An 18,482-nucleotide genomic window follows, 5' to 3' on the forward strand; every position below is an offset into this window, starting at 1 on the left:
ATCTATGTCTCACATGTAGGATAGGTCACTCTCTCTCCTGTCAGAACACACCTTATCTATGTCTCACATGTAGGATAGGTCACTCTCTCTCCTGTCAGAACACACCTTATCTATGTCTCACATGTAGGATAGGCCACTCTCTCCTGTCAGAACACACCTTATCTATGTCTCACATGTAGGATAGGCCACTCTCTCCTGTCAGAACACACCTTATCTGTCTCACATGTAGGATAGGTCACTCTCTCTCCTGTCAGAACACACCTTATCTATGTCTCACATGTAGGATAGGTCACTCTCTCCTGTCAGAACACACCTTATCTATGTCTCACATGTAGGATAGGCCACTCTCCTGTCAGAACACACCTTATGTATGTCTCACATGTAGGATAGGTCACTCTCCTGTCAGAACACACCTTATCTGTCTCACATGTAGGATAGGTCACTCTCCTGTCAGAACACACCTTATCTATGTCTCACATGTAGGATAGGTCACTCTCCTGTCAGAACACACCTTATCTATGTCTCACATGTAGGATAGGTCACTCTCCTGTCAGAACACACCTTATCTATGTCTCACATGTAGGATAGGTCACTCTCCTGTCAGAACACACCTTATCTATGTCTCACATGTAGGATAGGCCACTCTCTCCTGTCAGAACACACCTTATCTGTCTCACATGTAGGATAGGTCACTCTCTCTCCTGTCAGAACACACCTTATCTATGTCTCACATGTAGGATAGGTCACTCTCTCCTGTCAGAACACACCTTATCTATGTCTCACATGTAGGATAGGCCACTCTCCTGTCAGAACACACCTTATCTATGTCTCACATGTAGGATAGGTCACTCACCTGTCAGAACACACCTTATCTATGTCTCACATGTAGGATAGGCCACTCTCCTGTCAGAACACACCTTATCTATGTCTCACATGTAGGATAGGCCACTCTCCTGTCAGAACACACCTTATCTATGTCTCACATGTAGGATAGGTCACTCTCTCCTGTCAGAACACACCTTATCTATGTCTCACGTGTAGGATAGGCCACTCTCTCGTCAGAACACACCTTATCTGTCTCACATGTAGGATAGGTCACTCTCCTGTCAGAACACACCTTATCTATGTCTCACATGTAGGATAGGTCACTCTCTCCTGTCAGAACACACCTTATCTATGTCTCACATGTAGGATAGGTCACTCTCCTGTCAGAACACACCTTATCTATGTCTCACATGTAGGATAGGTCACTCTCCTGTCAGAACACACCTTATCTATGTCTCACATGTAGGATAGGTCACTCTCTCTCCTGTCAGAACACGCCTTATCTATGTCTCACATGTAGGATAGGTCACTCTCTCCTGTCAGAACACACCTTATCTATGTCTCACATGTAGGATAGGCCACTCTCCTGTCAGAACACACCTTATGTATGTCTCACATGTAGGATAGGTCACTCTCCTGTCAGAACACACCTTATCTGTCTCACATGTAGGATAGGTCACTCTCCTGTCAGAACACACCTTATCTATGTCTCACATGTAGGATAGGTCACTCTCCTGTCAGAACACACCTTATCTATGTCTCACATGTAGGATAGGTCACTCTCCTGTCAGAACACACCTTATCTATGTCTCACATGTAGGATAGGTCACTCTCCTGTCAGAACACACCTTATCTATGTCTCACATGTAGGATAGGTCACTCTCCTGTCAGAACACACCTTATCTATGTCTCACATGTAGGATAGGTCACTCTCCTGTCAGAACACACCTTATCGTATGTCTCACATGTAGGATAGGTCACTCTCCTGTCAGAACACACCTTATCTATGTCTCACATGTAGGATAGGTCACTCTCCTGTCAGAACACACCTTATCTATGTCTCACATGTAGGATAGGTCACTCTCCTGTCAGAACACACCTTATCTATGTCTCACATGTAGGATAGGTCACTCTCCTGTCAGAACACACCTTATCTATGTCTCACATGTAGGATAGGTCACTCTCCTGTCAGAACACACCTTATCTATGTCTCACATGTAGGATAGGTCACTCTCCTGTCAGAACACACCTTATCTATGTCTCACATGTAGGATAGGCCACTCTCTCCTGTCAGAACACACCTTATCTATGTCTCACATGTAGGATAGGTCACTCTCTCCTGTCAGAACACACCTTATCTATGTCTCACATGTAGGATAGGTCACTCTCTCTCCTGTCAGAACACACCTTATCTATGTCTCACATGTAGGATAGGTCACTCTCTCGTCAGAACACACCTTATCTATGTCTCACATGTAGGATAGGCCACTCTCTCCTGTCAGAACACACCTTATCTATGTCTCACATGTAGGATAGGTCACTCTCTCTCCTGTCAGAACACACCTTATCTATGTCTCACATGTAGGATAGGTCACTCTCTCTCCTGTCAGAACACACCTTATCTATGTCTCACATGTAGGATAGGCCACTCTCTCCTGTCAGAACACACCTTATCTATGTCTCACATGTAGGATAGGCCACTCTCTCCTGTCAGAACACACCTTATCTGTCTCACATGTAGGATAGGTCACTCTCTCTCCTGTCAGAACACACCTTATCTATGTCTCACATGTAGGATAGGTCACTCTCTCCTGTCAGAACACACCTTATCTATGTCTCACATGTAGGATAGGCCACTCTCCTGTCAGAACACACCTTATGTATGTCTCACATGTAGGATAGGTCACTCTCCTGTCAGAACACACCTTATCTGTCTCACATGTAGGATAGGTCACTCTCCTGTCAGAACACACCTTATCTATGTCTCACATGTAGGATAGGTCACTCTCCTGTCAGAACACACCTTATCTATGTCTCACATGTAGGATAGGTCACTCTCCTGTCAGAACACACCTTATCTATGTCTCACATGTAGGATAGGTCACTCTCCTGTCAGAACACACCTTATCTATGTCTCACATGTAGGATAGGCCACTCTCTCCTGTCAGAACACACCTTATCTGTCTCACATGTAGGATAGGTCACTCTCTCTCCTGTCAGAACACACCTTATCTATGTCTCACATGTAGGATAGGTCACTCTCTCCTGTCAGAACACACCTTATCTATGTCTCACATGTAGGATAGGCCACTCTCCTGTCAGAACACACCTTATCTATGTCTCACATGTAGGATAGGTCACTCACCTGTCAGAACACACCTTATCTATGTCTCACATGTAGGATAGGCCACTCTCCTGTCAGAACACACCTTATCTATGTCTCACATGTAGGATAGGCCACTCTCCTGTCAGAACACACCTTATCTATGTCTCACATGTAGGATAGGTCACTCTCTCCTGTCAGAACACACCTTATCTATGTCTCACGTGTAGGATAGGCCACTCTCTCGTCAGAACACACCTTATCTGTCTCACATGTAGGATAGGTCACTCTCCTGTCAGAACACACCTTATCTATGTCTCACATGTAGGATAGGTCACTCTCTCCTGTCAGAACACACCTTATCTATGTCTCACATGTAGGATAGGTCACTCTCCTGTCAGAACACACCTTATCTATGTCTCACATGTAGGATAGGTCACTCTCCTGTCAGAACACACCTTATCTATGTCTCACATGTAGGATAGGTCACTCTCTCTCCTGTCAGAACACGCCTTATCTATGTCTCACATGTAGGATAGGTCACTCTCTCCTGTCAGAACACACCTTATCTATGTCTCACATGTAGGATAGGCCACTCTCCTGTCAGAACACACCTTATGTATGTCTCACATGTAGGATAGGTCACTCTCCTGTCAGAACACACCTTATCTGTCTCACATGTAGGATAGGTCACTCTCCTGTCAGAACACACCTTATCTATGTCTCACATGTAGGATAGGTCACTCTCCTGTCAGAACACACCTTATCTATGTCTCACATGTAGGATAGGTCACTCTCCTGTCAGAACACACCTTATCTATGTCTCACATGTAGGATAGGTCACTCTCCTGTCAGAACACACCTTATCTATGTCTCACATGTAGGATAGGTCACTCTCCTGTCAGAACACACCTTATCTATGTCTCACATGTAGGATAGGTCACTCTCCTGTCAGAACACACCTTATGTATGTCTCACATGTAGGATAGGTCACTCTCCTGTCAGAACACACCTTATCTGTCTCACATGTAGGATAGGTCACTCTCCTGTCAGAACACACCTTATCTATGTCTCACATGTAGGATAGGTCACTCTCCTGTCAGAACACACCTTATCTATGTCTCACATGTAGGATAGGTCACTCTCCTGTCAGAACACACCTTATCTATGTCTCACATGTAGGATAGGTCACTCTCCTGTCAGAACACACCTTATCTATGTCTCACATGTAGGATAGGTCACTCTCCTGTCAGAACACACCTTATCTATGTCTCACATGTAGGATAGGTCACTCTCTCCTGTCAGAACACACCTTATCTATGTCTCACATGTAGGATAGGTCACTCTCTCCTGTCAGAACACACCTTATCTATGTCTCACATGTAGGATAGGTCACTCTCTCCTGTCAGAACACACCTTATCTATGTCTCACATGTAGGATAGGTCACTCTCCTGTCAGAACACACCTTATCTATGTCTCACATGTAGGATAGGTCACTCTCCTGTCAGAACACACCTTATCTATGTCTCACATGTAGGATAGGCACTCTCCTGTCAGAACACACCTTATCTATGTCTCACATGTAGGATAGGCACTCTCCTGTCAGAACACACCTTATCTATGTCTCACATGTAGGATAGGTCACTCTCTCCTGTCAGAACACACCTTATCTATGTCTCACGTGTAGGATAGGCCACTCTCTCCTGTCAGAACACACCTTATCTATGTCTCACATGTAGGATAGGTCAGTCTCTCCTGTCAGAACACACCTTATCTATGTCTCACATGTAGGATAGGTCACTCTCCTGTCAGAACACACCTTATCTATGTCTCACATGTAGGATAGGTCACTCTCCTGTCAGAACACACCTTATCTATGTCTCACATGTAGGATAGGTCACTCTCCTGTCAGAACACACCCTATCTATGTCTCACATGTAGGATAGGTCACTCTCTCTCGTCAGAACACACCTTATCTATGTCTCACATGTAGGATAGGTCACCCTCTCTCGTCAGAACACACCTTATCTGTCTCACATGTAGGATAGGTCACTCTCCTGTCAGAACACACCTTATCTATGTCTCACATGTAGGATAGGTCACTCTCCTGTCAGAACACACCTTATCTATGTCTCACATGTAGGATAGGTCACTCTCCTGTCAGAACACACCTTATCTATGTCTCACATGTAGGATAGGTCACTCTCCTGTCAGAACACGCCTTATCTATGTCTCACATGTAGGATAGGTCACTCTCCTGTCAGAACACACCTTATCTGTCTCACATGTAGGATAGGTCACTCTCTCCTGTCAGAACACACCTTATCTATGTCTCACATGTAGGATAGGTCACTCTCTCCTGTCAGAACACACCTTATCTATGTCTCACGTGTAGGATAGGCCACTCTCTCCTGTCAGAACACACCTTATCTATGTCTCACATGTAGGATAGGCCACTCTCCTGTCAGAACACACCTTATCTATGTCTCACATGTAGGATAGGTCACTCTCCTGTCAGAACACACCTTATCTGTCTCACATGTAGGATAGGTCACTCTCTCCTGTCAGAACACACCTTATCTATGTCTCACATGTAGGATAGGTCACTCTCTCCTGTCAGAACACACCTTATCTATGTCTCACGTGTAGGATAGGCCACTCTCTCCTGTCAGAACACACCTTATCTATGTCTCACATGTAGGATAGGTCACTCTCTCCTGTCAGAACACACCTTATCTATGTCTCACATGTAGGATAGGTCACTCTCCTGTCAGAACACACCTTATCTATGTCTCACATGTAGGATAGGTCACTCTCCTGTCAGAACACACCTTATCTATGTCTCACATGTAGGATAGGTCACTCTCCTGTCAGAACACACCTTATCTATGTCTCACATGTAGGATAGGTCACTCTCTCTCGTCAGAACACACCTTATCTATGTCTCACATGTAGGATAGGTCACTCTCTCTCGTCAGAACACACCTTATCTGTCTCACATGTAGGATAGGTCACTCTCCTGTCAGAACACACCTTATATATGTCTCACATGTAGGATAGGTCACTCTCTCCTGTCAGAACACACCTTATCTATGTCTCACATGTAGGATAGGTCACTCTCTCTCGTCAGAACACACCTTATCTGTCTCACATGTAGGATAGGTCACTCTCCTGTCAGAACACACCTTATCTATGTCTCACATGTAGGATAGGTCACTCTCCTGTCAGAACACACCTTATCTATGTCTCACATGTAGGATAGGTCACTCTCCTGTCAGAACACACCTTATCTATGTCTCACATGTAGGATAGGTCACTCTCCTGTCAGAACACACCTTATCTATGTCTCACATGTAGGATAGGTCACTCTCCTGTCAGAACACACCTTATCTATGTCTCACATGTAGGATAGGTCACTCTCCTGTCAGAACACGCCTTATCTATGTCTCACATGTAGGATAGGTCACTCTCCTGTCAGAACACACCTTATCTGTCTCACATGTAGGATAGGTCACTCTCTCCTGTCAGAACACACCTTATCTATGTCTCACATGTAGGATAGGTCACTCTCTCCTGTCAGAACACACCTTATCTATGTCTCACATGTAGGATAGGTCACTCTCTCCTGTCAGAACACACCTTATCTATGTCTCACATGTAGGATAGGCCACTCTCCTGTCAGAACACACCTTATCTATGTCTCACATGTAGGATAGGTCACTCTCCTGTCAGAACACACCTTATCTATGTCTCACATGTAGGATAGGTCACTCTCTCCTGTCAGAACACACCTTATCTATGTCTCACATGTAGGATAGGTCACTCTCTCCTGTCAGAACACACCTTATCTATGTCTCACGTGTAGGATAGGCCACTCTCTCCTGTCAGAACACACCTTATCTATGTCTCACATGTAGGATAGGTCACTCTCTCCTGTCAGAACACACCTTATCTATGTCTCACATGTAGGATAGGTCACTCTCCTGTCAGAACACACCTTATCTATGTCTCACATGTAGGATAGGTCACTCTCCTGTCAGAACACACCTTATCTATGTCTCACATGTAGGATAGGTCACTCTCTCTCGTCAGAACACACCTTATCTATGTCTCACATGTAGGATAGGTCACTCTCTCTCGTCAGAACACACCTTATCTGTCTCACATGTAGGATAGGTCACTCTCCTGTCAGAACACACCTTATCTATGTCTCACATGTAGGATAGGTCACTCTCCTGTCAGAACACACCTTATCTATGTCTCACATGTAGGATAGGTCACTCTCCTGTCAGAACACACCTTATCTATGTCTCACATGTAGGATAGGTCACTCTCCTGTCAGAACACACCTTATCTATGTCTCACATGTAGGATAGGTCACTGTCCTGTCAGAACACACCTTATCTATGTCTCACATGTAGGATAGGTCACTCTCCTGTCAGAACACACCTTATCTATGTCTCACATGTAGGATAGGTCACTCTCCTGTCAGAACACACCTTATCTATGTCTCACATGTAGGATAGGTCACTCTCTCTCGTCAGAACACACCTTATCTATGTCTCACATGTAGGATAGGTCACTCTCTCTCGTCAGAACACACCTTATCTGTCTCACATGTAGGATAGGTCACTCTCCTGTCAGAACACACCTTATCTATGTCTCACATGTAGGATAGGTCACTCTCCTGTCAGAACACACCTTATCTATGTCTCACATGTAGGATAGGTCACTCTCCTGTCAGAACACGCCTTATCTATGTCTCACATGTAGGATAGGTCACTCTCCTGTCAGAACACACCTTATCTATGTCTCACATGTAGGATAGGTCACTCTCCTGTCAGAACACACCTTATCTATGTGTCCTTTGGGACTTTTGTACTTTGGGACTTCATGCACACACTTGAGATTCTCTTTCTTCATCCCTTTCCCTCACATCCTGTGTGTGTGTGTGTGTGTGTGTGTGTGTGTGTGTGTGTGTGTGTGTGTGTGTGTGTGTGTGTGTACATCAGTGGAGGTTGCTGAGAGGAGGACGGCTCATAATAATGGCTGGAACGGAGTAAATGGAATGGCAATAATTAAACACATAGAAACCATGTGTTTGATATACACTACATGATCAAAAGTATGTGGACACGTGCTTGTCGAACATCTCATTCCAAAATCATGGGCATTAACATTGCTTTGGTCTCCCCTTTGCTGCTATAACAGTCTCCACTCTCCGGAGAAGGCTTCCCACTAGATGTTGGAACATTGCTGCAGGGACTTGCTTCCATTCAGCCAAAAGCGCATTAGTAAGGTCGGGCACTGATGTTCGCCGATTAAGCCTGCTCACAGTCGGCATTCCAATTCATCCCAAAGGTCTTCAATGGGGTTGAGGTCAGGGCTCTGTGCAGGCCAGTCAAGTTCTTCCACATTGACCTCGACAAACCATTTCTGTATGCCCTCGCTTTGTGCACTGGGGCATTGTCATGCTGAAACAGGAAAGGGCTTTCCCTAAACTGTTGCCACAAAGTTGGAAGCACAGAATTGTCTAGAATGTCATTGTATGCTGTAGTGTTAAGATTTCCCTTCACTGGAACTAAGGGGCCTAGCCCTAACCATGAAAAACAGCCCCAGACCATTATTCCTCCTCCAACAAACTTTACAGTTGGCACGATGTATTCGGGCAGGTAGCGTTCTCCTGACATCCTCCTAACCCAGATTCGTCTGTCTGACTGCCAGATGGTGAAGCGTGATTCATCACTCCAGAGAATACGTTTCCACTGCTCCAGATTCCAATGGAGGTGAGCTTTACACCACTCCAGCCAATGCTCGGCCATGGCTGCTCGGCCATGGAAACCCATTTCATGAAGCTCCCAGATGAACAGTTCTTGTGCTGACGTTGCTTCCAGAGGCAGTTTGGAACTTGGTAGTGAGCGCTGCAACTGAGGACAAGCGATTTTTATGCGCTTCATTACTCGGCGGTCCCGTTCTGTGAGCTTATGTGGCCTACCACTTCACGGTTGAGCCGTTGTTGCTCCTAGACGTTTCCATTTAATAAAAACAGCACTTACAGTTGACCGGGACAGCTCTAGCAGGGCAGAAATTTGACGAACTGACTTGTTGGAAAGGTGGCATCCTATGACACCGCCACGTTGGAAGTCACTGAGCTCTTCTGTAAGGCCATTCTACTGCCATTATTTGTCTATGGAGATTGCATGGCTGTGTGCTCGATTGTATACACTTGTCAGCAACGGGTGTGGCTGAAATAGCTGAATCCACTAACTTGAAGGGGTGTCCACATGTACAAAAGTATTTGATAACATTCCAATCACTCCGCTCCAGCCACTACCACGAGCCCGTCCTCCCCAATTAAGGTGCCATCAACCTCCTGTGGTGCACAGTCATCAGTGTGTGTGACAGATCAGGCCAGTGAGGCCACCAGGCTGTAACAGCCTAGGTGATTATGGCTAAAGTCCAGGTCAGAAGGATTGTGGGAAAGATTGAAGTTAACCAAGAAGAGCTGAGAAGACACAAAAGAACACAGTGACTGGCCACGTGGGACACGGAAACACCTTCAAGAGGGCGAAGGAGAGTCTAATAAGGGACTAAGGTGTGTGTGTGTGTGGTGGGGTCTGTTGAGAGAGTAAGTCTACAAAGGGTTGTTCTTTGATGTGTCTTCCTGTCTTGACTCCTGAAGGTACTAATTAACCCAGAGTAAGAGCCATTTTCTGAACTAACTAATGATTTGGGTAAGTAGTGATGTCCAGGTATGGAAACCATTATTGATGGTGTTTTCTCACTCTGATGGGGATCCCTAGCCTGGAGACTGATTGACCTGACCCAGTTGGCGCTTCTCTCTCTCTATCCTGACAATATGCCCTAGCTGTTTTCTATTTATGGAACCTGCTGGAGGCAAAGCACAGTCACACACAAACACACAGCAGCCCCACAATGTACTTGTGCCTGCAGTCATGGACATTCAGCCACACACGTCCTCTCTTCCAGGACAATCCTTCCAAAGCCCCTATAGACGCAACAGCTAACAAACTGTTCTCTCAACTCCAGCGGCATCGCTGTCAAACCTGTCCTTGCGGCGATGCCACCTATCTCCCAAAACACTGACCTCCTCCCCTTTAATCCTTGCAGCTTGGCCAAAAACCTCTATTGGCCCACAGCACTCACTCCCTGACGCAGCCAAAATGCAAATAATCATGCTAGCACTTTCTGTGTGTGCATAAGAGTCCGTGGACAAATCGCTGTGTGGAGGGTGCAGTGCAACGATGTGTTCGGCTGTCCCTGTAAATGCAAAGGCGCATCTGTGACGCATTACTTTTTTTTTTCGGGGACAAAGGTGCATTGAATACCCCCCCCCCCAAAAAAACATTATGCTGCACAACTATATAGGCCTAGAAAGCACATATTTGGTGTCCGCCTGTCTGGGCTCCGCGTGACTTTAACAGATGATGGCCTTCCCAGGAGGGGCTTAGAATAAGATCAATTAAATAGTCACGTGCCCTTTAAGTCATTGAAGGTGTTAAGCTCTCCCACCGTGCCGCCGAACTAATTTACGTCCTATCCTGTCCTATCCTGACAGTATGCACCCTGTACCATTTACCCCTCTCCCAGAGAAAAGAAAGAAATTCCTTGGAAAAATACATAGGCATTTATGTCTAGGCTAGCCTACATAGACTATTACGCGCAAAGGATGGGTGCGAGCACTGTTTCTAGTGAGGCCATGGCAATTCGGTCCCGCTCACCTGCAATAACCTCCATTTACCTGTCTTTACTGTCATATTTGCAGCATCATTAATACATCATACAAAGCATTGGAAATGGGTTCAGTTGAAGCGCAGCGCCCCCATCCCGAGTCTGTCTGTGCCAGTAGAAGAATAGCCCTGTTGTTTGTAGACTGTATATGACAGGCGTAATAAGCAGCTGCACCGCCACCCGTGCCGCAGTCCTGGGCTCAACAAGGCTATCTCAATCCTATAGCCCCACTAATATAACACGCATAGGCCTATAGAATAGGACCGACTGTGTCATTAGAACCAAGTCCTCACTGCAATGTTTATGTCGCTGCCAGTTCGATCCCTATAGTTACCAATGGAGCTGTACTAGCCTGTACTGTAAGGTACTGTACTATAGACTACATGCCTCCGCCCCTCTTGTCATGCTTACCTCCCTCGCTGTGGATCTTCTTCGATCGCCGGTTGAAGTACATCCTGATCTTGAGCGGGGGTCTGTATTGGCCTGGAAGAGGGCGGCCGGGGCGCTGGCATGCCCGTGGCTCACGTACACAGCGGGAGAATGCGGGCCCGGGACAAGGCTGCGTTCGCTGGGAGATGAATCATGTTCGGTCGTTGGACGAGGGACGGCGATGGGTCGGCTCAGCAGCGACGAGAGCGCGCATAGGGCTGAGACGTGTTTGTGCGTGCGCGCGTCCTCAGCCAAGATCACAGAAAGCCTGATCCGTTGCATAAGTAGGATCCTCGCGTGAATCTCGTTCCTTCATCCTGATTCACTGTGCTTCAATTGGACATTCATGTACCTGAGTGTGTGCCCTAAGTTAAATCTAATATCACGTCAAGCATAAAAATAGCCTAACTCAGTCAGTAATCCTAGTCGGGCCATAGACGCAGAAAGGCCAACACTGCAGAGGAATGCTAAATAGATAACTACTAGGGAATATGGCTATTAGCACTTCGGTACTATGACCATTTCACATGTGCATCTTTGATCATATCCTCACTGTCCTACTCTAATTCCATAGGCCTAGCCCTGACTAACTTCTAGCCTACGGCGCAAGAGAGCCATCTAAATCAAATTAAAGTAAAAACCAAGACTTGTCATGATATGGAGGTACAGTTGTTCAGACCACAGGGAGAGAATGTCATTGGAGATGTGGGAAAAGACAGTGGTCCTGTGGGAGGAACGCAAAGAAAGAGCGCACAAATTAACGCCAGGCATAACAAAGCTGTATTTAATTCCCTTGTCAAGGAGCAGAACAAAACCCTTGTGTTTATTTATATTACATAGTAACAGAATACATATTAATCTTAACTGTTTTTTAAATCTCATCACATAACACATTCAATATTTCAAAGTTTGTTTCTCATTAAATAGGAACAGAATAAATATTCATTTCTGAATTTCGGTGGCCACGGACCCTCTCACTTTAGATAGATGGACATTCAGGAGACTGACTGATGCTTCTCCAAAACCATATTATACATTCTGTTTTATCACTTCCTTCAGCGCTAACACACACACACACACACACACACACACACACACACACACACACACACACTTCAGTACAGAAAGAGCATTGTTTCCTGTATCACATCCCTGTCTAATGAGTCTGCTTGGAACAAAGTCAGAATGAAAATGACAGAAAACCCCTGCCCTACATAGACACCAATACCACTGGTCTCCAGTCCTCACCATGTCGTACTGTAGTTGTGAACACTGCCCCTGGTGGTAACAGGGTGATACTGCCTGCAGGGAAAGCCAATTGCAATCTAAGCCAGGCTAATGGAGGAAGACACTGATCTGAAAGGATTGGAGAGATGTGGAAAATGGATTGAGTGGAGGCTCCACCATTTTGCTTTCACCTAGTCATTCCTTTCAGGTTTGTGAACATGAAACTATTACTTAGGTGATAAATCAGGCCATGACAGGCAGGTTCTCCCAGAGCAGGGGCTTTAAACACAGACATTAGAGCAGGGGTGTTAAACTCATTTCACGGAGGACCGAGTGTCTGCAGGTCTTTGGTTTTTCCTTTCAATTAGACAGAGCTAGACAACAAGGGTGAGGGGAGGTCCTTACCAATTAATGACCGTAATTCAATCATCAAGTACAAGGGTGGAGCGAAAACCCAGACACTCTGCCCTCCATGGAATGAGTTTGACACGTGTGCATTAGAGGAGTGGGGGATGATGGAGTTTAGAGTCTGGGGATAGGACCAGAGCGTACTACAGAGCAGATACTCTCCATCTCCCAACAGATGAATTAGTCATCAATCCCCAGGAGTAAACAAGAAAGAACAGCACTATAAAGTTTAAACATTTAACAACACAAAACGGTCCTTCCGTTCCTTCATGTTATTGCATTATTTGCCAGTCTCCCTAACAGACGAGTCCAACTACAAGTGCTTGCTGCTAAATTACCTCACACACTTATTTGCTTTAGATGTTTCTTTCTGACTTGTTACTAGTGTCAAATGCTGCAACTAATTTGAAGAACTGTTGGACATCCACTGTGGATCTATGGGGTTCGATGGCTAGGTTTAGAGAGCTGGAACAGGTAGGCAGACATCAACAACATCCTAGGGACCACTGGCCAAGTAAAATGTAATTAAAAGGTAAAATAGAACCACAATAGCCTTTGTCCAAACACATACACATGATAGAGGACACTTTAAAAAGGGATGTTGGAGCTTTAAATAGAAGGATTCCAATATTAGCTCTAACTTAATGTTTTCTGCTTAAAATGCAACGAGGATGACTCTTCTCAACCCCAAAACACAGGCGGCAGTGGTGACATATTTACACATTGTCAACCAAATCAAATCTACAGAAGCGACTGCTGTAGTCAATTTGTGACAGGGTGACATCACAGCGTATCAGGTGAAAGAGTTTGAGACTGATCAGCAGCGGTTAGCTATAGTAGCTCTTTAAGCTAAGTGCTATCTGTAAATGTGGACCTCAGAAGCATCGTGACAGAGGCCGAAGAGAAACAAGACAAGAAAATACATAAAAAAACAAAGGTGCTGAAAATAAGTCTAAAAAAATAACACTTTAATTCTCTGCATTAGCCCCCCCCACCCCTTTGGGTTCTACCATTTCAGAGTGAACACAATGAATATTTCAATGGTAAATGAAAACATTAAAGCGCTATGTACATGTACCGTCCTCTCTGCTCGGGCATGCTCAGTTCGGCCAGCAGGGGGCGAGGTGGAGCCGGTGGTGGTCTGGGGTCAGGGGATTCAAGGGGTCAGGGCAGGGTCAGTCCTGGTGAGCAGGGAGGATGGGCTGCCTGCAGATGGGGCAGGTGTTGTTCTCAGAGAGCCAGCGGTCGATGCAGTGGATGTGGAACTCGTGGGCGCAGGGCAGGCGACGCAGCTTGTTCCCTTGGGCATAGTCGTTGATACAGACGCTGCAGGCGCGCCCCGCCTCCCCCTCCAGGCTGGCCTGGCCATAGGTGCGCGTGGCTAGTATGTCGATCTGCTCTTTGGTCAGGCCACGTGGGTGCTCCTCATCCTCCTCGTCGTTGAGCAGGAAGAAGTGGGCCAGCCGCAGGATGGGCAGCGTGCCGTTCTCTACCAGGTTGTTTGTGTCCCTGCTCATCGGCCGACCGTCGTCGGGGGTTGAGATTCCACCATTGCCACTCCCACCTAACCTCCCCTGCCCTCCTTCCTCCTCATCGCCCCCCCCCTCTCTCTCCGTCTCTGTCTCTCCTGCCTGGCCTCCCGCCACAGTTCCACTCTCGTTACTGTGGCTACGGTAGGTCTGTGTGGTGTTGGTGTTAGCATTGGGTCCTGCAGGGTCCTGATGACCGGGCGTGCCCTCGGTGGTCTCAGCGTCAGCCTCCGTCTCCATGAGGGAGCTGAGCTCCCCGAAGCCGGTCATGATCTGTCTGAGGATGGAGCGCAGGGCGGTGGAGCTGGGCTCCCCCAGGCCCGTCTCACTGATCCTCCTCAGAGGGATCCGGATGGTGCTGACGTAGGTCCGGATCCCGGCCCGCTCCGAGCGGGAGATTGTGCGCCGGAAGCCCCCGCTGTCGCTCTCGAAGGTGACAGTGTTCTCGGCGGCGCGGGCCCGGGACCGTGTACGGCTGGCGATGCTGTCCCGGTCCCGGTTCTCTCCCGGTCGGATGCGCCGCACCTGCAGATCCAGCATGATGGTGGGGTGGCGCCGCACCCCCCCTGCACCCCCTGACCCGGCCGTGTGTACCTCTCCCTCCTGCTCACCTGCCTCTGGGCCAGGCTCTGCTAGTACAGCTGGCTCTGACACGGCCTCACCGGTCTCCATGGAGACAGAAGCAGTTCTGTTTCCGGGCTCGGCAGTGTGGCCATTAGAGACACCATTTCCATTCCCACCACTAGGAGGCAAGGTAGCCGAGTTAGGGGCGGGGTTTCTCTGAAGAGGGGAGCGGCTACGTCTCCTAGACGACCGGGAGGTAGTCCCACCTCCTGCTGCAGCCCTGCGGGTCCGGCCGCGGGATCGAGTCCTGCTGCTACGAGGCTCACGCCCCACAGACGCCACCTGGGGGCCAGACTGGGGCGGTACACGGGGGAAGTCCAGGGTAGGAACCCCCTCCTCCTGCCCCTCCCCTGGGGAGGAAGCTCTGCTTGGGGGTTGGAGCTGTGGAGGGCTTATTTGATCCTGAAGGATAGGGGGGGTGATGGGGACTGGGGGTGGTGGGAGGTTGATGGCTGCTGTACCGCTTAGAGCAGTAGGGGGGGGCCGGGGTGTGGTGAGGGGTGCAGGAGTCAGAGGAGGGATGGTGGTACTACTGCGTGTACGGCGGATCTGAGCCCTCCTGCCCTGGGTAGCTCGAGGTAAGGGATAGGGGGAGGGCCGGGCAGGGGTGTAGGGGGCAGTGCGTATGGAGGCTGTGGATGGAGGGGGGACAGGGGACAGCTCTGAGGGGTCGGGGGCATCACTGTGCTCCCCTGGCTCTGGCTGCTCATGGTTGATGTTGATCTCCAGGCTGAAGCGGAACTCTCCACTGTTGGGGTTGGTGCGGCTGACCGCGCGCCACGTCTGGTTGCCGCTCTGGCCACTGCGCGTGGCGTTCCCTGTGCGTCGGAAGGTGTTCAGCCACTCCAGCAGTGAGTCGCCGTTAGACGGCTCTGCTCCCGGCTCAGCAGTACCTATACAGACAGCAGCTCGTTACTGAACTGAGCCAGTTGTAATTATCTAGTAATACTTTAGTACTTTGATCAATAAGAAATAAACTGAACTGAGTGAGTATACAGCAGCAATTAGGCAATGAACCTTTTGAGACCCATAATCTGTCAAGTTTAGGTCATACAGACCCTTTAGCATTCATTTCCCCCAGTAACCCCTATAAACCCATAACCACCGCAATAGCTCTTTAATCCTACCAGCCACTCCCTCGCTCTCCTCCCCCTCAACGCTGCTCCCCTCCTCCTCTCCAGCCTCAGTGTTCTGTGGGAGTGGTTCAGGGCGGGGCTGAGATGACACGCGCTCCTTTGCCCCGTCCAGGCGCTGCCGTAGCTCCTCCGCTGTCACCTCACCTGGGGAACAACATGTCCTCTGTTAGGTCAAGATGGAGGACTTATATGCTTGATTGTCCAGATTCATTTTCAGCACTTAGTAGCCAACATGAAGCCATTACATTATAAAATGTGATAGTTTTATTACACAAAGTGTGTGTAGGCCTATATTATGGTGCATTAGCAGGCTTCAGTCTATTGGGTTGGGGCAGCGGTGCACGACAACTCGAGGGCTGCAGTCCTATGGTTATTGTTACTCCATGGCATTAATTAGCACCACTGATTGGATAAGGCAGGGATGGGCAACTCCAGTCCTCGGGGGCGGAGTGGTCACACCTTTCCTCCATCTCTAGAAAACACAGCTGATTAAACTAATTACATTTTAAATTGAAGATCATGATTAGTTGATTATTTGAGTCAGGTGTGCTAGAGGGGCAAAAGTGTGAGACCAATCAGGACCCTGTAGGACTGGAGTTGCCTATCCCGTGGTTGTCCTGGTACAAATTAGTCAGTTATTTAAAAACAATGAGGAAAACCAGCAGACACCGCTGCCCTGGGGGACTGGAGCTATGCAACCCTGCGTTAGTGGTTCTAGGTTCCTCTCACCAGGTGTGCCCAGCAGGTTGCTGTCTCTCATAAGGCGGTACTCTTCCTCGCTCAGCTCATTGATGAAGTGATAGTACGCCTCCTCCCGTCGAAGACGCTCTGCCTGACGCCGCCGCTCGTCTCGCCCGCCAGGAGGGTCCATCACCATGGAAACTGCTGTGGCACACAGAGGGCGGTAGGCGGGGTGTCGGAAATGTGGAACACCTGGCTGGAACTGACCTGGGTACTGCTTTAGTAATACATCCATCATTCAATCATAGGCAGCAGTTAAGTTGAGATCACGGATATTTTGATTCTATACAACTGACAAACATGGATTACAACGAGACTTTACAGACCATCCAATTCCCTGGGGAAAAACCTCAGGTCAGCAGTTTTTACCGATCAATGCAATTATGTGACTTTACCACATCAGACGCCTTCACTTTATTAAACTTGTGTGGCCCCACCTTTAGCCAGAAACCATGTCAAAACAACACTTTCCATTCTGCTGTGGGATGAGACATGGCCAGTAAGGTCGGCTGAGACGTTGTTCTGCGTAATTGCGGACTATTCTTTGGGTGCTGAAATCAGTCGTTTTGATAAACTTCATTTTATGTGACGTTGGAGCTCTACTCCGCACACACCAGTCGCTGATCAACTATAGTAAATCGGCTACAAAAATCGAACCTTCTGAGTTCCGACATCTAGCAGTCTAACCTTCTTAGATTCAGAAACCTCCACACAACAGCATCGATGGCACAGCGATAGACCGCAATGAATATTGAGTTGGCCGTAAAGGCGGCAACAATCATGCCATTTAGAGCAATATTCCAGCCTCCACAAAACATACCATACAGTAGGCCATGTTGGAGAACACAGGAGAAAGGACCAACAAAACTGACACCGGTGTCATCCTACTAGCTACCAATCACCGACGCAGGAACGATCACACAGCCACGTCGGAGGAGGGACATGACAAAGAATAGTCTGGCTCCATGCAAGTTGACTATGTAGAGGAGGACAAAGAATCGTCACCTAACGATTGCAACAGAATTATATAAGCGTCTCCAACTAATAAAAATCTTCACACCTATACGCCGGTTTCACATTGCCTTACAAAGCGGCGAGTTGTCATTTTGAATGCGCAACGCATTTGTTAGTTGTCGACAGCTAGCTATCTGGTGAAAGGTTTCGCCAACAAATAAGACAATTATTTTAACGAGCAACACACGAACTGAGTGCATACAATACTCAACCTAAACATAGTTTTTTAGCTCGAGAATATGGAGTTGACAACAAAATGTATAGGTATTTTTTTACCTGACACAGCAGCTGTAATATCGACGCGTTTGCTTCCCTCTCCGCTCTGATTACAATGTAGCCAAGATGGGACCAACCGTGCTACACTTCTCACTGTCCGATCAAAGACCAGCAGTGTCAGATTAGTTCCTACTTCACGAAACCGCACGACTACAATAAAATGTGCCGATTATAACAGATAATTGTTGTGTTTCAAT

General features: G+C 47.6%; 2 protein-coding genes across 8 annotated transcripts in view; both read right to left on the reverse strand.

The window, feature by feature from the left end:
- The window catches only part of atp8a2 (ATPase phospholipid transporting 8A2), a 65,908-nt gene extending 54,340 nt beyond the window's left edge, over window positions 1-11,568 (reverse strand). For 3 of the 5 annotated variants that reach the window (XM_014159476.3, XM_014159473.3, XM_014159472.3), the window contains exon 1: window positions 11,313-11,567. In XM_014159476.3, the coding sequence (XP_014014951.1) occupies window positions 11,313-11,355 (43 nt within the window). In that variant the 5' untranslated portion in view covers window positions 11,356-11,567. Of the gene's footprint in view, window positions 1-11,312 lie in introns of all 5 variants that reach the window. The other 2 variants (XM_014159474.3, XM_014159477.3) reach the window with 2 other exon arrangements.
- A 530-nt stretch (window positions 11,569-12,098) lies between these two features.
- Window positions 12,099-18,394, reverse strand: rnf6 (ring finger protein (C3H2C3 type) 6). 3 transcript variants are annotated; one of them, XM_045702676.2, is made up of 4 exons: window positions 18,286-18,394; window positions 16,984-17,139; window positions 16,246-16,398; window positions 12,099-16,011 (listed from the first exon to the last, which is right to left on the reverse strand). In XM_045702676.2, exons 2-4 carry the CDS (start codon window positions 17,129-17,131, stop codon window positions 14,141-14,143), a joined length of 2,172 nt encoding a protein of 723 aa, XP_045558632.2. In that variant the 5' UTR covers window positions 17,132-17,139; window positions 18,286-18,394; the 3' UTR covers window positions 12,099-14,140. The 3 variants fall into 3 exon arrangements, with proteins under 3 accessions (XP_045558632.2, XP_082822086.1, XP_082822085.1); XM_082965960.1 differs by having other exon boundaries at window positions 16,984-17,136; window positions 18,286-18,350; XM_082965959.1 differs by having other exon boundaries at window positions 16,984-17,212; window positions 18,286-18,335.
- Between the last annotated feature and the right edge of the window lie 88 nt (window positions 18,395-18,482).

This window comes from Salmo salar, chromosome 19 (genome assembly GCF_965601325.2).
Source record: "Salmo salar chromosome 19, fSalSal1, whole genome shotgun sequence".
NCBI lineage: Eukaryota > Metazoa > Chordata > Actinopteri > Salmoniformes > Salmonidae > Salmo > Salmo salar.